The sequence below is a fragment of the Falco cherrug genome, chromosome Z, assembly GCF_023634085.1.
Source record: "Falco cherrug isolate bFalChe1 chromosome Z, bFalChe1.pri, whole genome shotgun sequence".
NCBI lineage: Eukaryota > Metazoa > Chordata > Aves > Falconiformes > Falconidae > Falco > Falco cherrug.
The window spans coordinates 56,556,265-56,574,819 of record NC_073720.1 but is presented as its reverse complement, the minus strand read 5'-3'; the positions used below and the strand labels follow the sequence as shown (position 1 = coordinate 56,574,819).

The following is an 18,555-nucleotide window of genomic DNA, read 5'->3' as shown; positions in this document are numbered from 1 at the left end:
AAATTAGCCTGAACTGAAAAAGCTTTTGGCAGCCCTCACCTCGGCAGCTTCTTTACAGCCTCGCTAACACCGGGGCTCTGCTCCTTGGCTTCCACCTAACCCCTTTTCCTGATCCTCACCCCACCCTAAGCCCATGCCCAAAACAGAACCTTGCCAGCAACAGCCCCCAGGAAAAAGCAGCCAGGAGTGAAATCTCTGGCAGCCCACCCCTTCCCTCGGCAGCCTTCACAGCCCTACAGACAACGGGGCTCTGCTCTTTGTCTTGCTCCTATGTCTAAGCCTCACCCCAACGCTAACCCTAGCCAGACCCCAGGGACAACAGGGATGCTGTGACCTGTGGCTCCCTGGGAAAAGTGCCCAGGACTGAAAGCTTTTAGTAGCCCTCACCTTCCCTTGGCAGCCAGACTTTTCATGGTTCCGCTAGCACTGGAGCTATACACTTTGTCTTGCACCAAATGCTAACCCTTTTCCTGACCCTCACCCTCCTCTCAGCCCATACCCCAAACGTAGCCTTGTCAGCAATGGCTGGCTGTCCCGCACCAGTTCTCGTCTTCATTAGTTCCCAGCACACAAAAAAAGGGAGGAGTATATTTAAGCATTTCTCACGGAAGAAGGATTCCAGCACAATTTTTAATAGGGTCAGAGACTCCATTACAGAAAAATAATTTTAAAAACTCTACAACTAATATAGCAAAAGTACGCATATGTAACAAATAGTAAAACAAAAATTATTCAATAATCCCTCCTCAACCTCCCCAGCTTTTCAGATTTTCTTGGTACAGTCTGTTGTCTAAAACTCAGCTCCATGCTATTTCCTCATAATAATCATTAAAGCATTTGAATAAAATAGTAAATTTTTTAAATTCCACAGAGGAAATCAGAAGGAAGATGGGATCTTCCTCTATAGCTTCCATTTTGAATTTTATATACCTCAATACTGCAGTCAGGGATGAGTTCAAACACATGTGAGGGGACAGAAGGGATAGAAAAGTGAAAGTTTACTACTGACTTCTCATTTAATATGAAGTGGCTAGAAAGAAAAAGAGATGATATGAATATATACACACACATAAATATGCAAAGATGGAACTAATATTTCTGTAGATTCCAAAAAGGAGGGAAATGAAGTCATAACACACGGCAGTACAAAAATTCCAAGAACATACTTCATTACAATTCTAATTCCATAAACTTTAAGGGGGGATGATTTATTTTCAATGCTTATACTGCCAGTTCCTTCTTCAGTGCAGGTAAAAATTATTCATTTCTGGGCCTTCTGGGCAAACAAATGTTTGCACACTCTTAAGGTATAACATTCTTTTTTGGTAATTTCAAGGTTAAAAATAACATCTGCAATACTAATGTGAGCTGGAAAATGAGGAATTTCTTTTTGAGGAGTTTTCACAGATATTCTGAAAATGTGGTACGGCTTAAGCAATCATAGCTTACAATTTCTGCTAACCAAATAAAAAGCCAGTGTTGCAGTTTCATAAATTAAAGCATTCAATTTGAATTACTCTGTGACAAATATTTAAGTCCATTAATTTAACTCTGATTCAAACTATTATCTTTTTCAGAATTTACTGTAGCTAAAATTAAATCAGCTTAATTAAAATAGTACAAATTTTAATTGTTAGTGCTTTCATTGTAGTTTATAACTAATCACATAACTCAATGATAAGACAACAGGTCTGAATCTGCTTTCATACATGTACAAAAGGCGCATCGGTAGTGAAGAAAATAAAACAGATGTCAGGTAAAAAGGTACATTTACTCTTGCATGTGTTGTATTTACATTTTATCCCTCAAAAATGGCCTTTTTCACTGCTTTTGAAAGAGATGCAGATTGCACAGTAGGTATTTCAACTTTCTAATGTAGCACATTGGGGTTTTACATCCTCTTCTTTAAAAGACTTTGAAGATCTGTCTCACTAGGTTTTCACAACGGTAGAAGAGCTCATCATCAAAGTCTAAATGAGAAGGTGTCCTAAAGCTTACATCATAAAGAGTCAGCAATGTTCCCAAATTATACTGTGATATGCAAGTCATCAGGCAAGGAAAGAACCCAGAACTTTACCCAAATGAAGTAGCTGCAGTATCTATTCATTGCAGACCCTCTGCAACAGGTGCTGAAATAAAAATCAGTAGTCAAGAGGGCACAAATCAGTAGTCAGTCTAACAGGTGAACGAACCTGGAAAAGTGCAATTTTATGCAGTTGCTCAGAGATCAATACAGAAATATCAGTTAAAGTTCCATGACTAATGATGAGATTCTCAAAAATGCCTAAAAAATTCAGAGTAAAAGTTCCAAGGTCACAACAGTGTTTATGGAAATCCCATCTCTAAAACACTTGTGTTTGCTACCTGGTTTTACTTTTCTATACTACTACATATCCCCTTTATTCATTGAAGTATACATTAACATAAGATATCATTCCTAAACAATACTGTGAAAATAAAAAATTCAAACTTAAAACAAAATTGGAATCTTATTTATTTCACATCAAACTGGTGTATTTTATAAGATCCACTACTAGTAATGTACCTGAAGTATGATTCTGTTTCACAACAGCTTCTGTGTCTACAAATGTGGAAACCATCTACAGTTTTGCATTAAAAAATCTACTGCCCAAGGAGCAGTCTGCAAAGAACTAACAGTTCGTTCTGGGTCTTTCTGACCGTAACTGTCAATATTAACCCACTGCTAAGAAACTGCAATACAGCTCCAAATGAAAGGGCATATGTTTCAAATACAAAATTATATTTAATCATTTGTGCAGATGTTTGGTCTATAGATGAAAACAGTTTCAGAATAAATACTTACATCTTGCTCATAAATGCTCCAAGGAAAATAAAATATTATCTGAGACATGCCCTGAGCTATCTAGACTCCTTAAAAATAGTGCAAACAATGTTGCAGTGATGCCTGGTTTCACTCTGGCTTTTGCAAAAGAAACACAGCAACTGCCCACAGAGCTCCTAAATGGCTGACACACCGCAGCATTTACGCACACTACAGCAGATGTTGTAGCTTTGCCAAGTTCCTCTCCATCCACTGGATATTGAGCTGAATTGTGTCAATTGCCTCTTTTACACAACGCAGTTGAGAACTCTCCTCCGATTTTGACTCAAAAAATGACTTTACCTGCATAGCAAGAGAAAAGAAAGAAAAAGATTTAATTAAAATAAACACTGGCCACACAAATAGGTTCAGAAGCAAAGGCTACACATATGTTGCAGGAAACCCATTCCTGAGAATCATTTGCATCTATGCAGTAAGCAAACCTCTCAAAGGAGTTCCCAAAATGCAAGAAAAGCATTTTTCATGGGAACTGCAGTAAAACCTCATCCAGTTTCAATAAATTATTTCACTAATAAACAGACATTCACTTATCATACTCATCCCAGAGCAATCACAGAGCACTCAAAGTTCTGGAAAAGGAGTCTCCTTCTATGACAAGGAACTGATTGTTATAAGCAATCCTCTTCAGCACTCTGGAATGACACCCACTTAGCATTATAACTGTCCATGCTAACACTTAAAATACTCTAAATCAAACCATAAACAACTATCTCTACCAAATTACTGGAATGAAAATGTTAGATTAAACCATAAACCATTCTTGACACATTAACTTCCAGGCCTGGTTAGGGAAGACAACAGAGATTTCTAGTGGCTATTAACTGGCTCTTAACTGATACTCAACCTTCACAACAGCTCCTTGGGATGACCAACAGCAAAAAAAACATAAAGCAATTTTTATGGCACTCCATCACATTCCAGAGTCACAGAAAGTATAGCTTGTTTGCAAAATCTACACCAAAATTCTATCTAGAACAAATCATTATTTTGGGAGACAGTGTGTTTCAGAGAACAGGAAAACAGATAACTGGGTTCAACTCTATATGTTACTCTGCCACAGACTCAGTATGTAATCTTCCAAATGTTTATGAATCTGTCTGCCATGTGAGAAATAGGGAAAGCAATAGATGTATATCCTTGCAAAACGGCCTTAAGGACAGAAATAACTTGTGTTTTTCTTGTCCCTTAATTACATGAAGACAGCATTGGCACTAGAAAATATCCCTCTCTGGTACATTAAGACACCAACCTCAAGGAGATGTGCCTTTGTTGCAAACTGAGAAGTTGACCAGCTAATGATATTCTGGATAGTATATGAGCCTAGGTGAAACCTGAAATACAAACAAAAAAGTTATTTTTAACTAGGAGCGACTTTAAGATGCAGGTTCAGTGTACGTACACAACCTTTATTTGTTTTAGTAGCTGGGGTTTTGGGTTTTGTTTTAGTAGTTGGAAATGGTTAAAAGCACTTAAGTTCAAGATTATAAATCTTATTTTTCAAAAGAGATAAAAGATTTTGGAAGTCCAAGCCTCTAGTTCCCTACTACTCTAAAAATTGAACTTCAGAGCAAAAGAAATGGAAAATTTTCAAACTTCTATCACAGCTGAAATAGTAAAGAACTGAGGACCCCCCATACTGAATACTAAGACCTGTATCTGTGCTATGTATTCCAAAATGCTACAGTAATTGAATTTGCAACCAGGTTTCATTTCAAGCAAAGAAATTTTGTAGTGCTGGTTATTGAGAGCTTGTTAGAGCAGAAAGTTTCATCCAGAAGAAGGTTTTTAGCAATGTGAAACAGTTCCAAATCAAAACTGGGATTTAGAAATACAGTTTTCCACGTATTGTTAGCTTCCTGAAGACTTGCAGGCTAGTTCTCCTGTTGGGTACCCTTCAAAGCCACATAAGGAGAACATGTATATCCGAAGCAAGTGAGATTTTTTGGTTATTTTAGTTTGGGATTGCTGTAAAAAGGCAGAACAAATAAATGCTAAATGAATTCCCTGGGTCTACTTTTGAATGCATTTGATCCACATAAATATCCTGCATCCGCAGCAATCATCCTAGAGACAGCATGCTTTCAACAGAAATTCAAATCTAGATTTTTTAGAATTGCTGTGAATCTCTAGAAGACTCCAATGTCCCATCAGCAGTTGGAGACTTCAAAGTTTATGATCCAAGTTATTTTGTAAAATAAGATTTTAAAACAGGCTTTACAATTTAGTACACATCTTCTTACAGTAATCCAACTATTTATTATCTTGTGTTTGAAAGAAACAAACAGGTGCTTTGCCACTGTGAGTGTGAAGTTTCAGCTACATCAAAAGACTTACTTTCGTGTAAGTTTTTCCCAGTTCTCTTTGACAAAGTCCCAGGCCAGCAAATACCCAGGAAAACTCTGGCTAACAGTTGCTATGATATGTGAAAACTCCTGTGTCCTGATGACTTCTCCTTCAAGGCTGTTCTGCATTAACCTAAAATAGTTATGAAAAAAAAGCATATGAAGAGAGACAGGAAAAAGCTTCTGTTCATATCTTCACATGATTCTTCTGATACTCCTGAATTAGATGGAAAAGTTTCTATAATAGGTCAAATAGCAAGCAGTTTCTGACATCTGGAACACACTGATGCTCCATTTTACAGCCACTGTGCTTATCTACCTTCAGTTTCCAAGTACCACAGTGACCTTAGCTCTAAACCAAGTACCTGAATTTTCATTGTCATTGGAAAAGAGGAAGCAAATTCTAAGGACTTGTAAAAGAAAACATTATACATTGAAATGTTTAGAAAGGAAAGCTGTAACAAGAATCACACATAGCCAGACAACCTTGGTGTCCTTCATGCAGTACTGCGGTTTGGTCTATGGAGAGGTGTTGGAGCATAATGTAAGGTCAGAATTTCACAGAGAAAGAAGAGAGGAAAAGAGGGAGAAAGACAGAACTCAAAACAAATCAAAACCTAACTAGTTATCTTGGTTATAAAGATATACCAATCTTTTAAGACTCCATAGAACAACCTGCAATTTTGTTACTTTTACCAAAAATCTGTAATTTTGCATTCCCAAACTTTTTCAATTTTTTCCTCTTTATGCATATTCAGAATTTGGCCTTTTGAGCTACTCTGTTCTGCAAATTATTTTAAAGTGAAAAATACCAGGTTCTATATTTGTATGGAAGCTTATACAAAACATGTGGATAGATTTTCTTTAGCAATCAGAAATTTTTTCAATAATATAAAAAAGGAAATACATTTTTCCAAAGAAGATTTTAACACTTTTCATTTACAGAGCATACAGCTTTCTGGCTCCTTCATACCAGATTAGCTTTCTGACATCTTCTGTGCTGGCCAAGGCTTCAATCATTTTGCTCTTCTCTGCTTCAGAAAGCGTAGAGGCGTACAACTTCAGAAGGAATTCCCAGCCATCACTAGATTTGGCTCCAGCTGTAAATATGGCTTTCATAACATCACTAGGCAGACTACAGGGGAAAACAAAATCAACAATGAAACAAAACAACAAATAAAAACCAACAACAAAAAAAACCACCCACAAAAAACCAAAAGAGAGGCATGAAAATGCTCATCTGAGAAAATAAGTAAGTCACAAAATTAAAGATTAGCTCGAAAGAAATGGCTGTCTTTTGAGCAATTTAATTCTGTAGCAATTGTAAGTTTGTGCTGGATTGAATTCATGCCAATCTAGTACTTCAAGTTTCTGGGAAAAAACAAATCATATTAGTCACGTGAAAGCAGGGTAAATTATACAAAAATCTAAGTAATTTTCTGTGGCTCAAAATGCAAGGAATCCAGAACAGAATGAGTTCTGCAAGATAAAAAAAGTATGCTTTGACATTGCTAAGTAATCCTCCTTGAGCATGCACCTTAGGAAATGCAGATGGAAGCAATCTGTGGCTGGTTTCGCAGTCACACTTAATGAAACTGCAGACAAAGTCTTAAATTCTAGGACTAGTTCTCCCTTTCATCTGAAAACAGCAATTACTTCTACATGAGGAACAGTCGAAGACAGAATGAAGTGCTTTATCAATATTCAGTTGGTGGTGGTGGTGTGGGGGTTGTTTTGTTTGATTGTTTTGTTTGTTGGGTTTTTTTCTCCCAAACTATGGTGGCAAGGTAACAGGGAAACAGGTAAATAAAAGAAGTGAAAGCCCAGTTTTTGTGGTACCTCATTGTTCCATTAGACTTCATCCACTTCTCAAACATCTCAGTGGCAGTAGTTCTACACTTCCTAATATTGTGGGTGCAGGCAAAAGTTAGCAGTGTCGACCGGAGCTCTCGTTCAGACAGGGTCCCATCATCTGTCCAACGCTGTTGATCAATTTTATCTCCAAGCAGATGCTCTATTCTATACTATAGGAGGGAAAATTATTAGTAATAGCTAATTTTCTCTAAGAGGATTTTTTATATGCAAAACTGGTCTTAAAAAAAGAAAACAAAAGTAAAGTTTTAAAACCATGGAAGTTAAAACATAGTCGTTCTCCATCTACCTATCCCAATTTACATAAACCATTTCTTATCTGGATGAATAAGTATCAGATACCACACAGCTCTGAAAGATGGGCCAAGTGTACATCTGAAATTGCACATGCAAACAGAAGACTACTCCAAGTTACAGTTCAGACTTGCACGCCGTCAGCTTACTATCTCAACTAACTACATCTCCTGTATGTTTAACTACTTTTAACTCCATCAAGTAACAGTTACTACATTTCACTTGAGCACAAACAAACTGACTTTCACCTGTAGACTGAACACCCTTACATGTTGGCAGTTTTGTCATGGTCCAAAACCACAGTTAGGTAGGTGCCTGACCAGCTCCCACACCCCAGCTGAAACACTTGAACTTAAACATAGACACTCCATTGCAAACTGTAGTTTGGACTGTGTATCACATTGGATCTGTAAAACCTTTGAATAAATACTAAATAAGGAAATTTCTTATAGTAGTGGGGGTTTTTGTTTCTTATAAATTTCCTTAAGCACTGACTAATTACCCTTACCTAGTATGAAGAAAAAACCTGCTATTTTATCTATCGTTTAATAATTTTCTTTCTAAATTAAATCCCTTTGCTGACATTCTATAAGGTAAAGCAGCAAGGGTAATTTTAAACCCATAGATGAACATGGAGAGGAGGCTTCATACTAAGAAGGTAAACAGAGAAATGAGAGACATTTCCTCAGCAAGAACTGAGGCTACATTGTGGATTTCATTGCTAAGTCTATAGCACTGTATGTTGTTAATCTATCGCACAGCTGGATGGGACAATGACAACCATTCATGTGTTCCTGTTTTTACAGAAAATATTTTTCCCACTACCTTTAGACAAAGTAATTAGATCTATGATCTCCAGCCACTCCAATAATTTTGGGAATAAATTTTCTGTACTAGAAAAATGTCATGGACTCTGTTTAATTACATACCTGTACTACATTGACCTTTACAGCCAGTATAGCAAATCCCCAGACACCACTGTGTTCCCACTGCATTACACTCCCTATAAAACATTGAGGGACTGGGGAGGGGGCAGGGCACAAGAGGAAGTAGATCCCAAAAATTTTGCATTTCAGTAAGAGGTCATTGCTACTTCACAAAAGCAGGCAAGGCTGGCAACTGTCTAGAATCCTCATCCAACGTAAGTACTGAAATTACTGAATATGTTCAACAGTCAACACTTAAAAATTATAAAGAACATTACGGCTAATTATTTCAAATTAAAATTTACAGAAAACTACATAAAACTAAACCATACCATGACTCGTGCTGCCAGTAGTTGTTCACCCTTTTTCTCTAAAAGGCTGTATATAAGGCTCAGCTGAAACAGAGCTTGAGTGAGTGGTGCAGTGCTGTTCTCCTTGTTAAGGTAATCAATCAGTTCAAAGGCCTTTTCCAGAGACACTTTTCCTAGACTATAGGTCAATGAATACAAACATTAAAATGGCTTCCAAAACAAAAACACTCTCTGAAACAAGATCAGAAGTGATGTTCTCCATTACATTAACAGAGGGATAGGTGAATAGAGGGAGGAACTAAGAAACACTTTAGATGTAGAGATTTTTATATTATTAGTAAGACAGTAACAAACCAACAATGGCCACTACCATGTCTTCAATTCATAAAAATGAAGATAGATAAGGAAGTGTGACAATGATGTCTGCGAATATTTATCATAACTAAGGGTACTCAGATAGGAAGCAGCTGTCAAAGAGGCCATCCAGACCGCTCAGCCTCACCTGCTCTGATGGCTGTGGTGAAAGAAAAGAGGGAGCCAGTAAAAATTTGAGAAGAAAATAGCTTCTTCTCTAAAGTGGAGCATAGTCATCAACAGAGTACAGGAAAATAGTCTGCTAGGCAGACTATCAGACACTAAAGAAAACAGTATTTTCCAGAAATGGAAGCTGTCATGTGGCTCTTTGTGATGAAAATAAATGGATGTTGCTATAAAGAACAGAGAAATAACATATAGCAACAATATGGAAGAATCAGTGAAATAACTTTAAAAAAAAAAAGTGAATGCTGAAGAGTTTCAATAGGCTAATAGACTGAATTAAAACTTCTCTGAAGCAGCCTCCTCTAGAATTCAAGTCTGATCTTCTTTTACTTGGAAAAAAAACTTTAAACACATATAAACTATGTTTTCCAATACAAAAGTCTTACCCTGCAAGGTTGAAGATATTGTTGATCAAATTGGCTCTGTCTTTAGGACTCAAAGCTGTGTGGTTTTTTTTCAGCAAATCAATCAGTGTTTTCCAGTCTTCAGTATAGTGTACCATGTAATAGCCATTCATGTCCACATTGAATTTTATCCATTCCACCTCTTCCGGAAGTTCAATGACAGCTAATGGAAGACAATCAGTTAGCAGTAGAAACAAACATTTAGCAACATTTCATTCAAATCCAAACCTATAAAGCAGACCAGTTCCAGAGAGTCAATAAATCCTTTTCCACCCACTAGATCCCCCTGCTGTGAAGAAGGAATAGCCAGTACAAAGGTTCCATGAGAACGCTCCAAAATTCCAGGTTGTACTTCCTCCTTCCTCCTATATCTGATTGAATGAATAGTATCACAATCTGCCTTGAGTTGTATCCATACGTACGTTACTTAGTGCAGTTATTTTTCTCTTCTGTCCAGTTCTCCTCTCAAACAACCCCATCTCCTCTCTGCCCACTTTCATATATATAAAAAAAGCAGTTACACACTTCATATAAAGAAATAGAGAAATGGAGACAGCATTAAAGAGGTAGGAGGCCACACTCTAGTTTCAAAGTCAACTAGATACAAGAAGAGAGGTTTGGGGGAAAAGTTCTTCCTTTCAACTGATTCTATAACTACTGCCAAAAATGTCAATTTACTTAGCTTCTACAATGCCTTTGAAATTTAGTAACTATACTACTAGAAATTCTCTTGTACATCTCTCCTACTCCTATCTTCCACATCCAAGTTTCTACAGTCAGTGAGGAATTGGTTTGATCAACATAAGACCACTAACAAGGCGATTTAAGATGAAATAAAAATGATACAATCAGGCTACTTACCTATTAGTTTTAGTAAGATCAAGAACACATTCAATTGAACAGCTTTGTTCTTCCATTCTGATAAGTCATAATGTTTTTTTTTTAACTCTATCTCAAATGAAAAAGGCCAGGAATACCATGAAGGCTTTGTAAAACCAATGTCAGAATGACATAAACCAAAATTATCTCCTTTAATTACAGTACTTCAAAAGTCACTTTAGAGGGGTGGCAGTTCACAAAAATCAGTGAACAGTAAAATTTCAAGATCAGCTCTAAGAACTCGATTTAAAATTTGTACAGCTTTATTTCCAAAAGCAGAGGTGCAAGATAAGTTTATGAATTAAAAATAATTGCCAGTTAAATGCTCTTTAACAGGGGTGAAAAAAAAATTCATCAGCAGACATAAGATGATGAGTCAGACCTGCTTCAATAAAATGCAAAAACCTATTCAAGTCAGTGGAGAGATAGCCAAAGTGATTGTAGCACAATACAACATAAGAGTGTAGCCCAGGGGTCCTCACACTTTAACCAGGGGCCGGCGCGGATGCAGTGGCAGGCAGCCATCTGCGGCTGCTTGGTTTCACCCCCCAAGCCCCGGCAGGGGGGGGCAGGTGGGTCTGTAAATACCGGGGGCCAGATTGAGGACCCTGGGGGGCCGTATCCAGCCCACGGGCCATAGCTTGAAGACCCCTGGTGTATAGTAACTATCCACCTGGCAAGGAAAAAAACAGAGCTGAATAAACAAAACCCCATAGACTAGCAATTTAAGATTCAAACTAGCCGCTGCAGCAAAACCAAAAGAGTTTATGTGAAAAGATCTAAGCATTTCAAGTTCTACAACAGCATTCTCAAAAACTTAATCATTTCAGTTGCAATAAATCATATTTCAGTGGAAAGTGACCTTCTCACATTTCAGTACACTGGCAAAGCAACTCTCCCATTACTCACTCTCTAAAGGATGTGTACTGGGATGAAGAGAGTATGGGGTTTTACAAATTCCAGGCCTGTGCTTCTGCCCCAGTTGCTGCCATTTATTTGTACATATAATGCTATAGGGAACCAACCTTTTAATGATTGCTTGTCTCCATATCTCTGTAATTTTTTTGTATTATGTATGCCTTCATCATCACGTCTTACACAAGTGCGCACTCAGAAACATCAGTAAACTGTAACACATAAGTAACTTGCTACTAAAGTTTTGAGTCACATACCTGACTTTTGGTCCAGTAAATATGCATTAGTACAATGGGTAAAGTTGCAGCTACTAGTTTTGTAGGTGAGAGGGATATGCCACAGATAACTGCAAAGGAAACAAATATTTACTGACATACTACACACACATTTTTTGTCTTGATGGGTTTGTTTCTTTGTTTTGGGTGGGTTTTTTTAACTTTTAAGTATTTTGATATATTATTAGTATTAGAACCACTGCACAATGTGTAAAATGATAAAGTATAAATCTGACACATATCATCAGAATAGATAAAATAATACATATACAGCATATACAGTAATTATTTTTTTATTCCCACTGTGTTGAGAAGTGGGAAAATTTCACAGAATCATGGAATGGTTTGGGTTGGAAGGAACATTTAAATGTTATCTACTCTACCCCCCCTGCAGTGAGCAGGGAGATTTTCAACTCGATCAGGTTGCTCAGAGCCCCGTCAACCTGACCTTGAATGCTGCCAGTGATGGGGTATCTACCACCTCTCTGGACAGCCTGTTGCAGCATTTCACCACTCCCATCATAAACAATCCCTTCCTTATATCTAGTCTGAATCTATCCTTCTTTAGCTTAAAACCATTTCCCCTCAGCCTATCACTACGGGTCCTATTAAAATGTCTGCCCAGGCTAAACAATGCCAACTCTCAGCCTTTCCTCATACAGGAGAGGTGTTCCATCCCTCTGACCACTTTTGTGGCATTCCTTTGGACCCACTCCAACAGGTCCGTGTCTTTCTGGTGCTGAGGATTTCAGAGCTGGATGCAGTACTCCAGGTGAGGTCTCACCAGAGTGGAATAGAAGGGCAGAATCACCTACCTTGACCTGCTGGCCACACTTCTTTTGATGCAGCCTAGGAAACTGTTGGCTTTCTGGGTTGCCAGTGCACATTGCCATCTCATGTCTAGTTTTTCACCCACCAGCACCCTCAAGTCCTTCCCCGCAGGGCTGCTCTCAATCTCTTCATCCCCCAGCCTGTATTGATACTGAGGGTTACCCTGACCCAGGAGCAGGACATTGCACTTGGCCTTGTTGAACCTCATGAGGTTCACATGGGTCCACTTCTTGAGCTTCTCCACGTCCCTCTGAAGGGCAACCTGTCCCTCAGGCATGTCAACCACACCACACAGCTTGGTGTCTATGTCACTGATGAAGACATTAAACAGGGCCAGTCCCAATATGGAACTCTGAGGGACACCACATTTCCTAGTACTTCTTCCTCAGTTTCATCATGCTAAGTAGCTTGTCCAAAGTCATATGGACAGGAAATCTCTGGCTGCATCAGACATTCAGCCAGTATTATTTTCACCTCAGTCCAATGTTCTGTCTTCATGAAATTTTACAAGTTGATTGTTTTTTTTAAAAAAAACAATTTATGTTAATTCACATACAAGACTCAAAATCCAAATCATAGTAATAAAAACCATAATTGTTTGCATACCACAAAGACTGTCTCAAGTGAACTGCAAGCTGGAAGAATAAATGCTAAGGTGGCTCATCATGATGATAAGGACTTGACTATTTAGAGAAAATACAACTTTGAGTGAGGTGGAACAAGCTGCACATACGCATTCCAGTTTTGACAGGGACCCCTTCTGCACATGACTCACACAGAGCACCCTTCTTCAAAAGCTTTTAATGCCCTCCTCAAATTGACATTGACTAGAAAAAAAAGAATAATTAAGCCTAACAATCCTTCCTTTCTTCTTTACCTTTCAACGACACATTGTTTTCCTTCATCCACATAATAAATATAAAACAAAGCCCTGTAAATCCCAACATTTCAAGAGATAAATTCTTTTCACAGGCCTGATTCTGCAAGATGATGTAAAGGACTCAGTTCCTGTTAAGGCTTCAAATAACTGAATAAAACTACCAAAATCTCAAAAGGATTCAAACATGTATTTTGGTTTGTTACAAAATACAGTAAGGTTTATAATATAAGACATATTTGCATTAAATTAATTTTTACAATTAGCAACTGCTACAACTTTGCTTCTTCGGTAATTGCATAGGTACTTTGTTTTAGTTTTTGGTACAATGGATATTGCCTCTCTTATATTTTCAGCCATCAGCTGTCATGCATCAGTGTCATCTTAAAATTTTTACCCAAGAAAGCTTCTCTAATTTTCTCTAACAAAGCCCAAAATGTACACTGAATTTCGGCAGTAAAGAGCAGAGGTTCTAAAGCAAGACACCTGTAACTTCTGCAGCCCACCTTTTTTCAGCTTCTTATTAACCACACAAAACTTTCTGAAATAAAAGAAAACTTCACCTGTGAGATCTGCCTTTTGGTATTAAAAAAATGGAAGAATTCATTCTACTATTTACCACAACTCATCATCTTAAGCACAAAAGCTTCAGGAAAGGATGCAAATAAGAAACTCAGCTTACAAAGGATGCCACAAATTTTTACCAGTTGCTTGGCTGGAAACAGACATGGATCTTCAGGCAGATACTAGATGTACAAATTTCTGCGCCAAATTCTCTACTACTATCTGCTTTCAAAGAAAATACTAGAACCCCTGAATACAAGTGAGAAAGATGTACAAGATACAAAAAAGACATCTGCAGGTAAATTTTAATGGATTAAAAAGTATTAAGAAGGGAATAACCTTGCATCTGATGTCCAGTTTTCTGGTTCCACACGATACAAATATTTCTCTTGTTGTACAGAAATAATCTTTCCCTTTCGGACAACAGTGACTAAAGGGAATCCTTTTTGCAGAATCCAAGTTTTCATCAACTTTTTTACATCTAGTGTCCCATTGGTAATCTGTAATAAAAAAATCATAATGGAACAAGCAAAAAGCAAATTAAGAACATTTTTAAACCTTCATCCTTAATTTACCAAGTAAGTAGTAGCACGATTCTGCATCTGTAAACAATCACTTTGACATTGAGCTTGTAAATTTTATAAGCAACAACTCAGGGGAGCAAGCAGGTTTTGTTTTCTTAAGCTGAGGGAGTCCTAGCCAAGCAGTGGAAAGACAAACTGGAAACATCAGGTAGATTGAACTGGTACATCATGAAACTGGAGAAAAGAATGTTACAGAAAAGAAGGTTACAGTAAGATCCCAGGCTCCCCTCTACCCTTTCTCCTTCCTTATTGGTATTCTGATGTTAAGTGGGTGTTTCGGGTTAAAGACCTACTTTACTTCTGAAATTAATACTAGGAATTGGATTAAAGCCAAGGTGTTTGTACAACAAAACCAACATATACCTCATCTCTTCTTTTTTTTTTTTTTTTTTTTTTCTTTTTTTTCAGTTCTTCCCACTTACCAGCTATTGCATAGCTTAAACTCCAACTTCTAATCTTTCAGGAACTGTTTGTACTATAACATCCCACCAAGGGACAAGTACTTTACAATGCCTATATATGACTGTCTCTTTATTAGCAGAGATGATCATCCAACCTGAAAAAAACAGTATGTCACCTAACTTGAAAAAATATGTTTTAGGAGCTATCAGGAACATAAGGAAATTAATACATCATTACTCAAGTTACAGTTACCTTTGAGCAATCCATACCATTGTCTTTCTCTAGTTTACCTCATCAGCATCTTACTGCACTCTGTTCTTTGTTCAAGCCAACAATAACATATCCAGTTTAACCTCATGGGAAAATACTACATTATTTATGTAGAGAACTAGCATAAACTTTAAGTAGAAATTTCAATTCCAGGGAAGAAATTCTCTATCACAGGCTTGAAATTTATAGAAATTGGAGTCTACATGGGTTTTAATTTTTTACATACTCCCAAACCCCACTATTAAATCCTCTTCTTCCATCTCGCTATCATAAGCTATCATTGTTACTACAATGTTACATTATGAAATCTCTTCATAAATTGCCCAAGATCGGACAAATTCATGCTCTCGCTCTCTTTTGCCACTATCTATTATTTCCTTCCTGTCACACTTTGAAATCATCAAGAAATTTGTAAGACCAATGCCAGCCAGCCAAAAAAATCCAAACAAAAAAACCCCAAATCCAAGATGAGAGGAATGTGAAGAGATCAGAAAACCAATTAAGTCCATTACTTGCACCTTGTCAGCTTGCCTGTTTTGCATCTAAGTCTTTCTCTGCTAACATTGTGAGCCACCTAAGGACTGGCAGAAACATTTGTGTCAATCTGTACAGAGACATGAGTACATTTTAAATTTGCTCCACTGGAATACTTTTATTCCAAAATAGAACTCTCCCCAATAACCTGAAATTAAAACCAATTTATTAGAAGTTATAGGTTCATTGTTTCATAATAGCAAAAAATTATTGACATTAATTGATTTTATTGACATATCTTCTTTGAACAGGAGCTCCTAACTCCAATGAAAGTGAAACACGAAAATTACTTTATCCTTCCTCCTTCTTGGCAAGCTATACAACAAGTTTGCTTGCTGTGTTACAGATTTTTCTTTTACTTCACATGCAGTTTTCTCATCTTCACTCTGATTGTCAGTTTCCACAGTGAAGGTTAAGACTTAAGAAATGATTGTGCATTTTGCTGTGTGGACAGCAAAAATTCATGATCAAAGAAAAGGCCACTTTTACAGTTGGAATTTTCAAACACATTCAGCCTAGGCATAATTAATGTGAGCAAAACAAAAAAAAGCCAGTCAATTTCTTGAATATAACAGATTTGCTTTTACTATTACTAGAAATATGGGAAACAACCAAAAAGGATATCAAAGATCTCAATACATGATAATACTAATGGTTTAATTGTCATAAGGAAGACAGTGAAATAATTTGCATCTAAAATGGAGAAGAATCAGCAAGTCAGACAGAGACATGGCTTTTTGTATTATGAAGCAAAACTCTGAAAGAAACTTTTAACAGATCTGGTATCTCACTGGCTAAAGTCCAAGGGCCCTAATAATGGTATCAGTCAACTCAAAGATCAGATAGGTACACAATATTTTGTATAAGCTCAGATTCATCTAGTTCAATAATTTTAATTATTCAGACACCTACTGCATGAAGATATTATTGATCAAAGACTTTCCATCAAGTCCCTAGAATGGATGAAGTTTTGATACCAAGGGCAGAGAAAATAATCAGAGATGCAGCCTGTCTAGATTTGACTGTTAAACAACAGAGTCTGGCTAAGAATCTGAATGTGAAAGACTATCAGAAAGCAAGAGAAACTAAGAATTCAAGACATAAAAAGAAAATTATTATGACAGAAAGAATACTAAAACAAAGGGACAGTAGATTTCAGTAAATTCTGAGAGACAACAGGTGAAAATCAGAAAAAGAAAGTACTGCAGAAAATTTGATACCTTCTCAGAGAAGTAAAATAATAAAAGCACAAATGTAAACTAAATAATTGTAATTCCAGTCCGGTCCTGCTAGACCATGAGTCTTTGGAAAAAGAGACTATGAAAGCATGCAAAAGTGTAGGCTATGTGAAAACACAAAATTAACAGCAATAACGCTTACGTGCAAGAAAATCTCAAAACAAACCAAACACTCAGGCACAAAATGAGATGCAGCCAGCAATGCCCGCTGCTGCCTTCCCCAGCTTCCACAGCTTGTTGACTTTCCCCCTTGCTCTCCCTACTCTCTCACAAAGTGCCCTTGCTTTTTTCGCTCCCTAACTCTCTCCTGCCAACTCACTTTAATCAGAACCAGCCCTATGCTTGCCTTACCATTGGAGAGCTGTTGAACCAAATTGTCCCCTACAATCTGTTTTTTCTGCAATTCCAGCACCACTTGTTGAAACAGAAGCTATCACTGAAACAGTTACACTACTAGAGAGTATCCCAAGACCTCTACAGAGGCTGGATTCAGCTATTCATGGAAAGTAAAGTTTTGTCCTGCATTTAAGATGACTATTTTTATTCTGGTCTTAAACACTAACAATGCAACTCCAGAGAGGCTACATATACACTGACATGTCCACATGTGTAGATACGCATAGTAGGGCATACCCACTTCCAGTGCTTTTTTGGGATGATACTCAGTGCAGTCCCAGAAGCTACAGGAATCTCCATATCTATATGACAGAACTTTGGATTATGATGAGCAAGAACTTCAGAGTACTTAACTTAAGCCTATTATCAAGGAAATAAATCAAAATTGACAACACAGAGAAGTCAAAAAACAAGAACAACGTATCAAAGATGATACCTCATTCATGCTGTCCCACAAGTCATCACTCTGGGCAGATCCATAGTTGTGATTATGCAAATATACCTCAATGCCAGCTTGGAAAACATCCTTAGTGAGGAAGTGTTTCAGCATCATAAGAAGTGAAGCCCCCTTTAGGAAAAAAAAAAAAAAAAAAGAAAAAGGATTGGTAAATTAAAGTTACAGAACTTGTTGAAGCATAGGCATGTTACAGCTCTTTCACACTACAAGAATAGCTCATAACCTGGCAGATTTTATCCCAAATGATCTCATCTGGATAATTACCTTAACACTCAGCTGCCTTGGAAAAATATTTCTTTCAGTATTTCATAAACTTCAAATAAAGTTACAAAAAAGGCTAGTACAGCTTGAAAGTTTTTCCCAGATGATTTGGGAAAAAAAAAATTTAATATTTCAAAGGCTCAGAATAGTTAAAAAACAGGCTAAGAGAGCTTGACATTTTTTCCAATTAACATCTTCTCAAAAAATATTGCCTTCTTACAGATAAGTGTCTGCTGGTTGCTGTATTTCATCAGCAATACTCTTCTGTATAGCACAGGACTATATTTGTGAGACAGTATTTAACACTCATGGTTTGCAGCTGTATCAAAAAACTAAAAACATAGGAAAAAGATGAGATGCACTTAGTAGGCTGCAATTGACTGTAGAAGGCCAAGTGTATTTTGACACTGTTTAAATATAGCCATGCTTTGTTAAGAAAAGCAGTAAATGAGTAGTTCTATTATCAAAGTGGCCACAAATGTGTAAACATAAAGGTGGTGGGTTTTGTTTTTTTTAAACA

The 18,555-nt window shown here is 37.2% G+C and overlaps 1 protein-coding gene across 3 annotated transcripts in view; it reads right to left on the bottom strand.

Moving 5' to 3' along the window:
• Positions 1-611: 611 nt before the first annotated feature.
• Positions 612-18,555, bottom strand: part of LNPEP (leucyl and cystinyl aminopeptidase) — a 67,169-nt gene continuing 49,225 nt past the window's right edge. For all 3 annotated transcript variants that reach the window (XM_055699002.1, XM_055698999.1, XM_055699001.1), the window contains 10 exons: positions 17,754-17,885; positions 14,233-14,393; positions 11,604-11,692; positions 9,535-9,715; positions 8,630-8,786; positions 7,045-7,229; positions 6,179-6,340; positions 5,198-5,338; positions 4,113-4,194; positions 612-3,145 (listed from right to left, as the gene is read on the bottom strand). In XM_055699002.1, the coding sequence (XP_055554977.1) occupies positions 3,014-3,145; positions 4,113-4,194; positions 5,198-5,338; positions 6,179-6,340; positions 7,045-7,229; positions 8,630-8,786; positions 9,535-9,715; positions 11,604-11,692; positions 14,233-14,393; positions 17,754-17,885 (1,422 nt within the window). In that variant the 3' untranslated portion in view covers positions 612-3,013. The remainder of the gene's footprint in view (positions 3,146-4,112; positions 4,195-5,197; positions 5,339-6,178; positions 6,341-7,044; positions 7,230-8,629; positions 8,787-9,534; positions 9,716-11,603; positions 11,693-14,232; positions 14,394-17,753; positions 17,886-18,555) is intronic.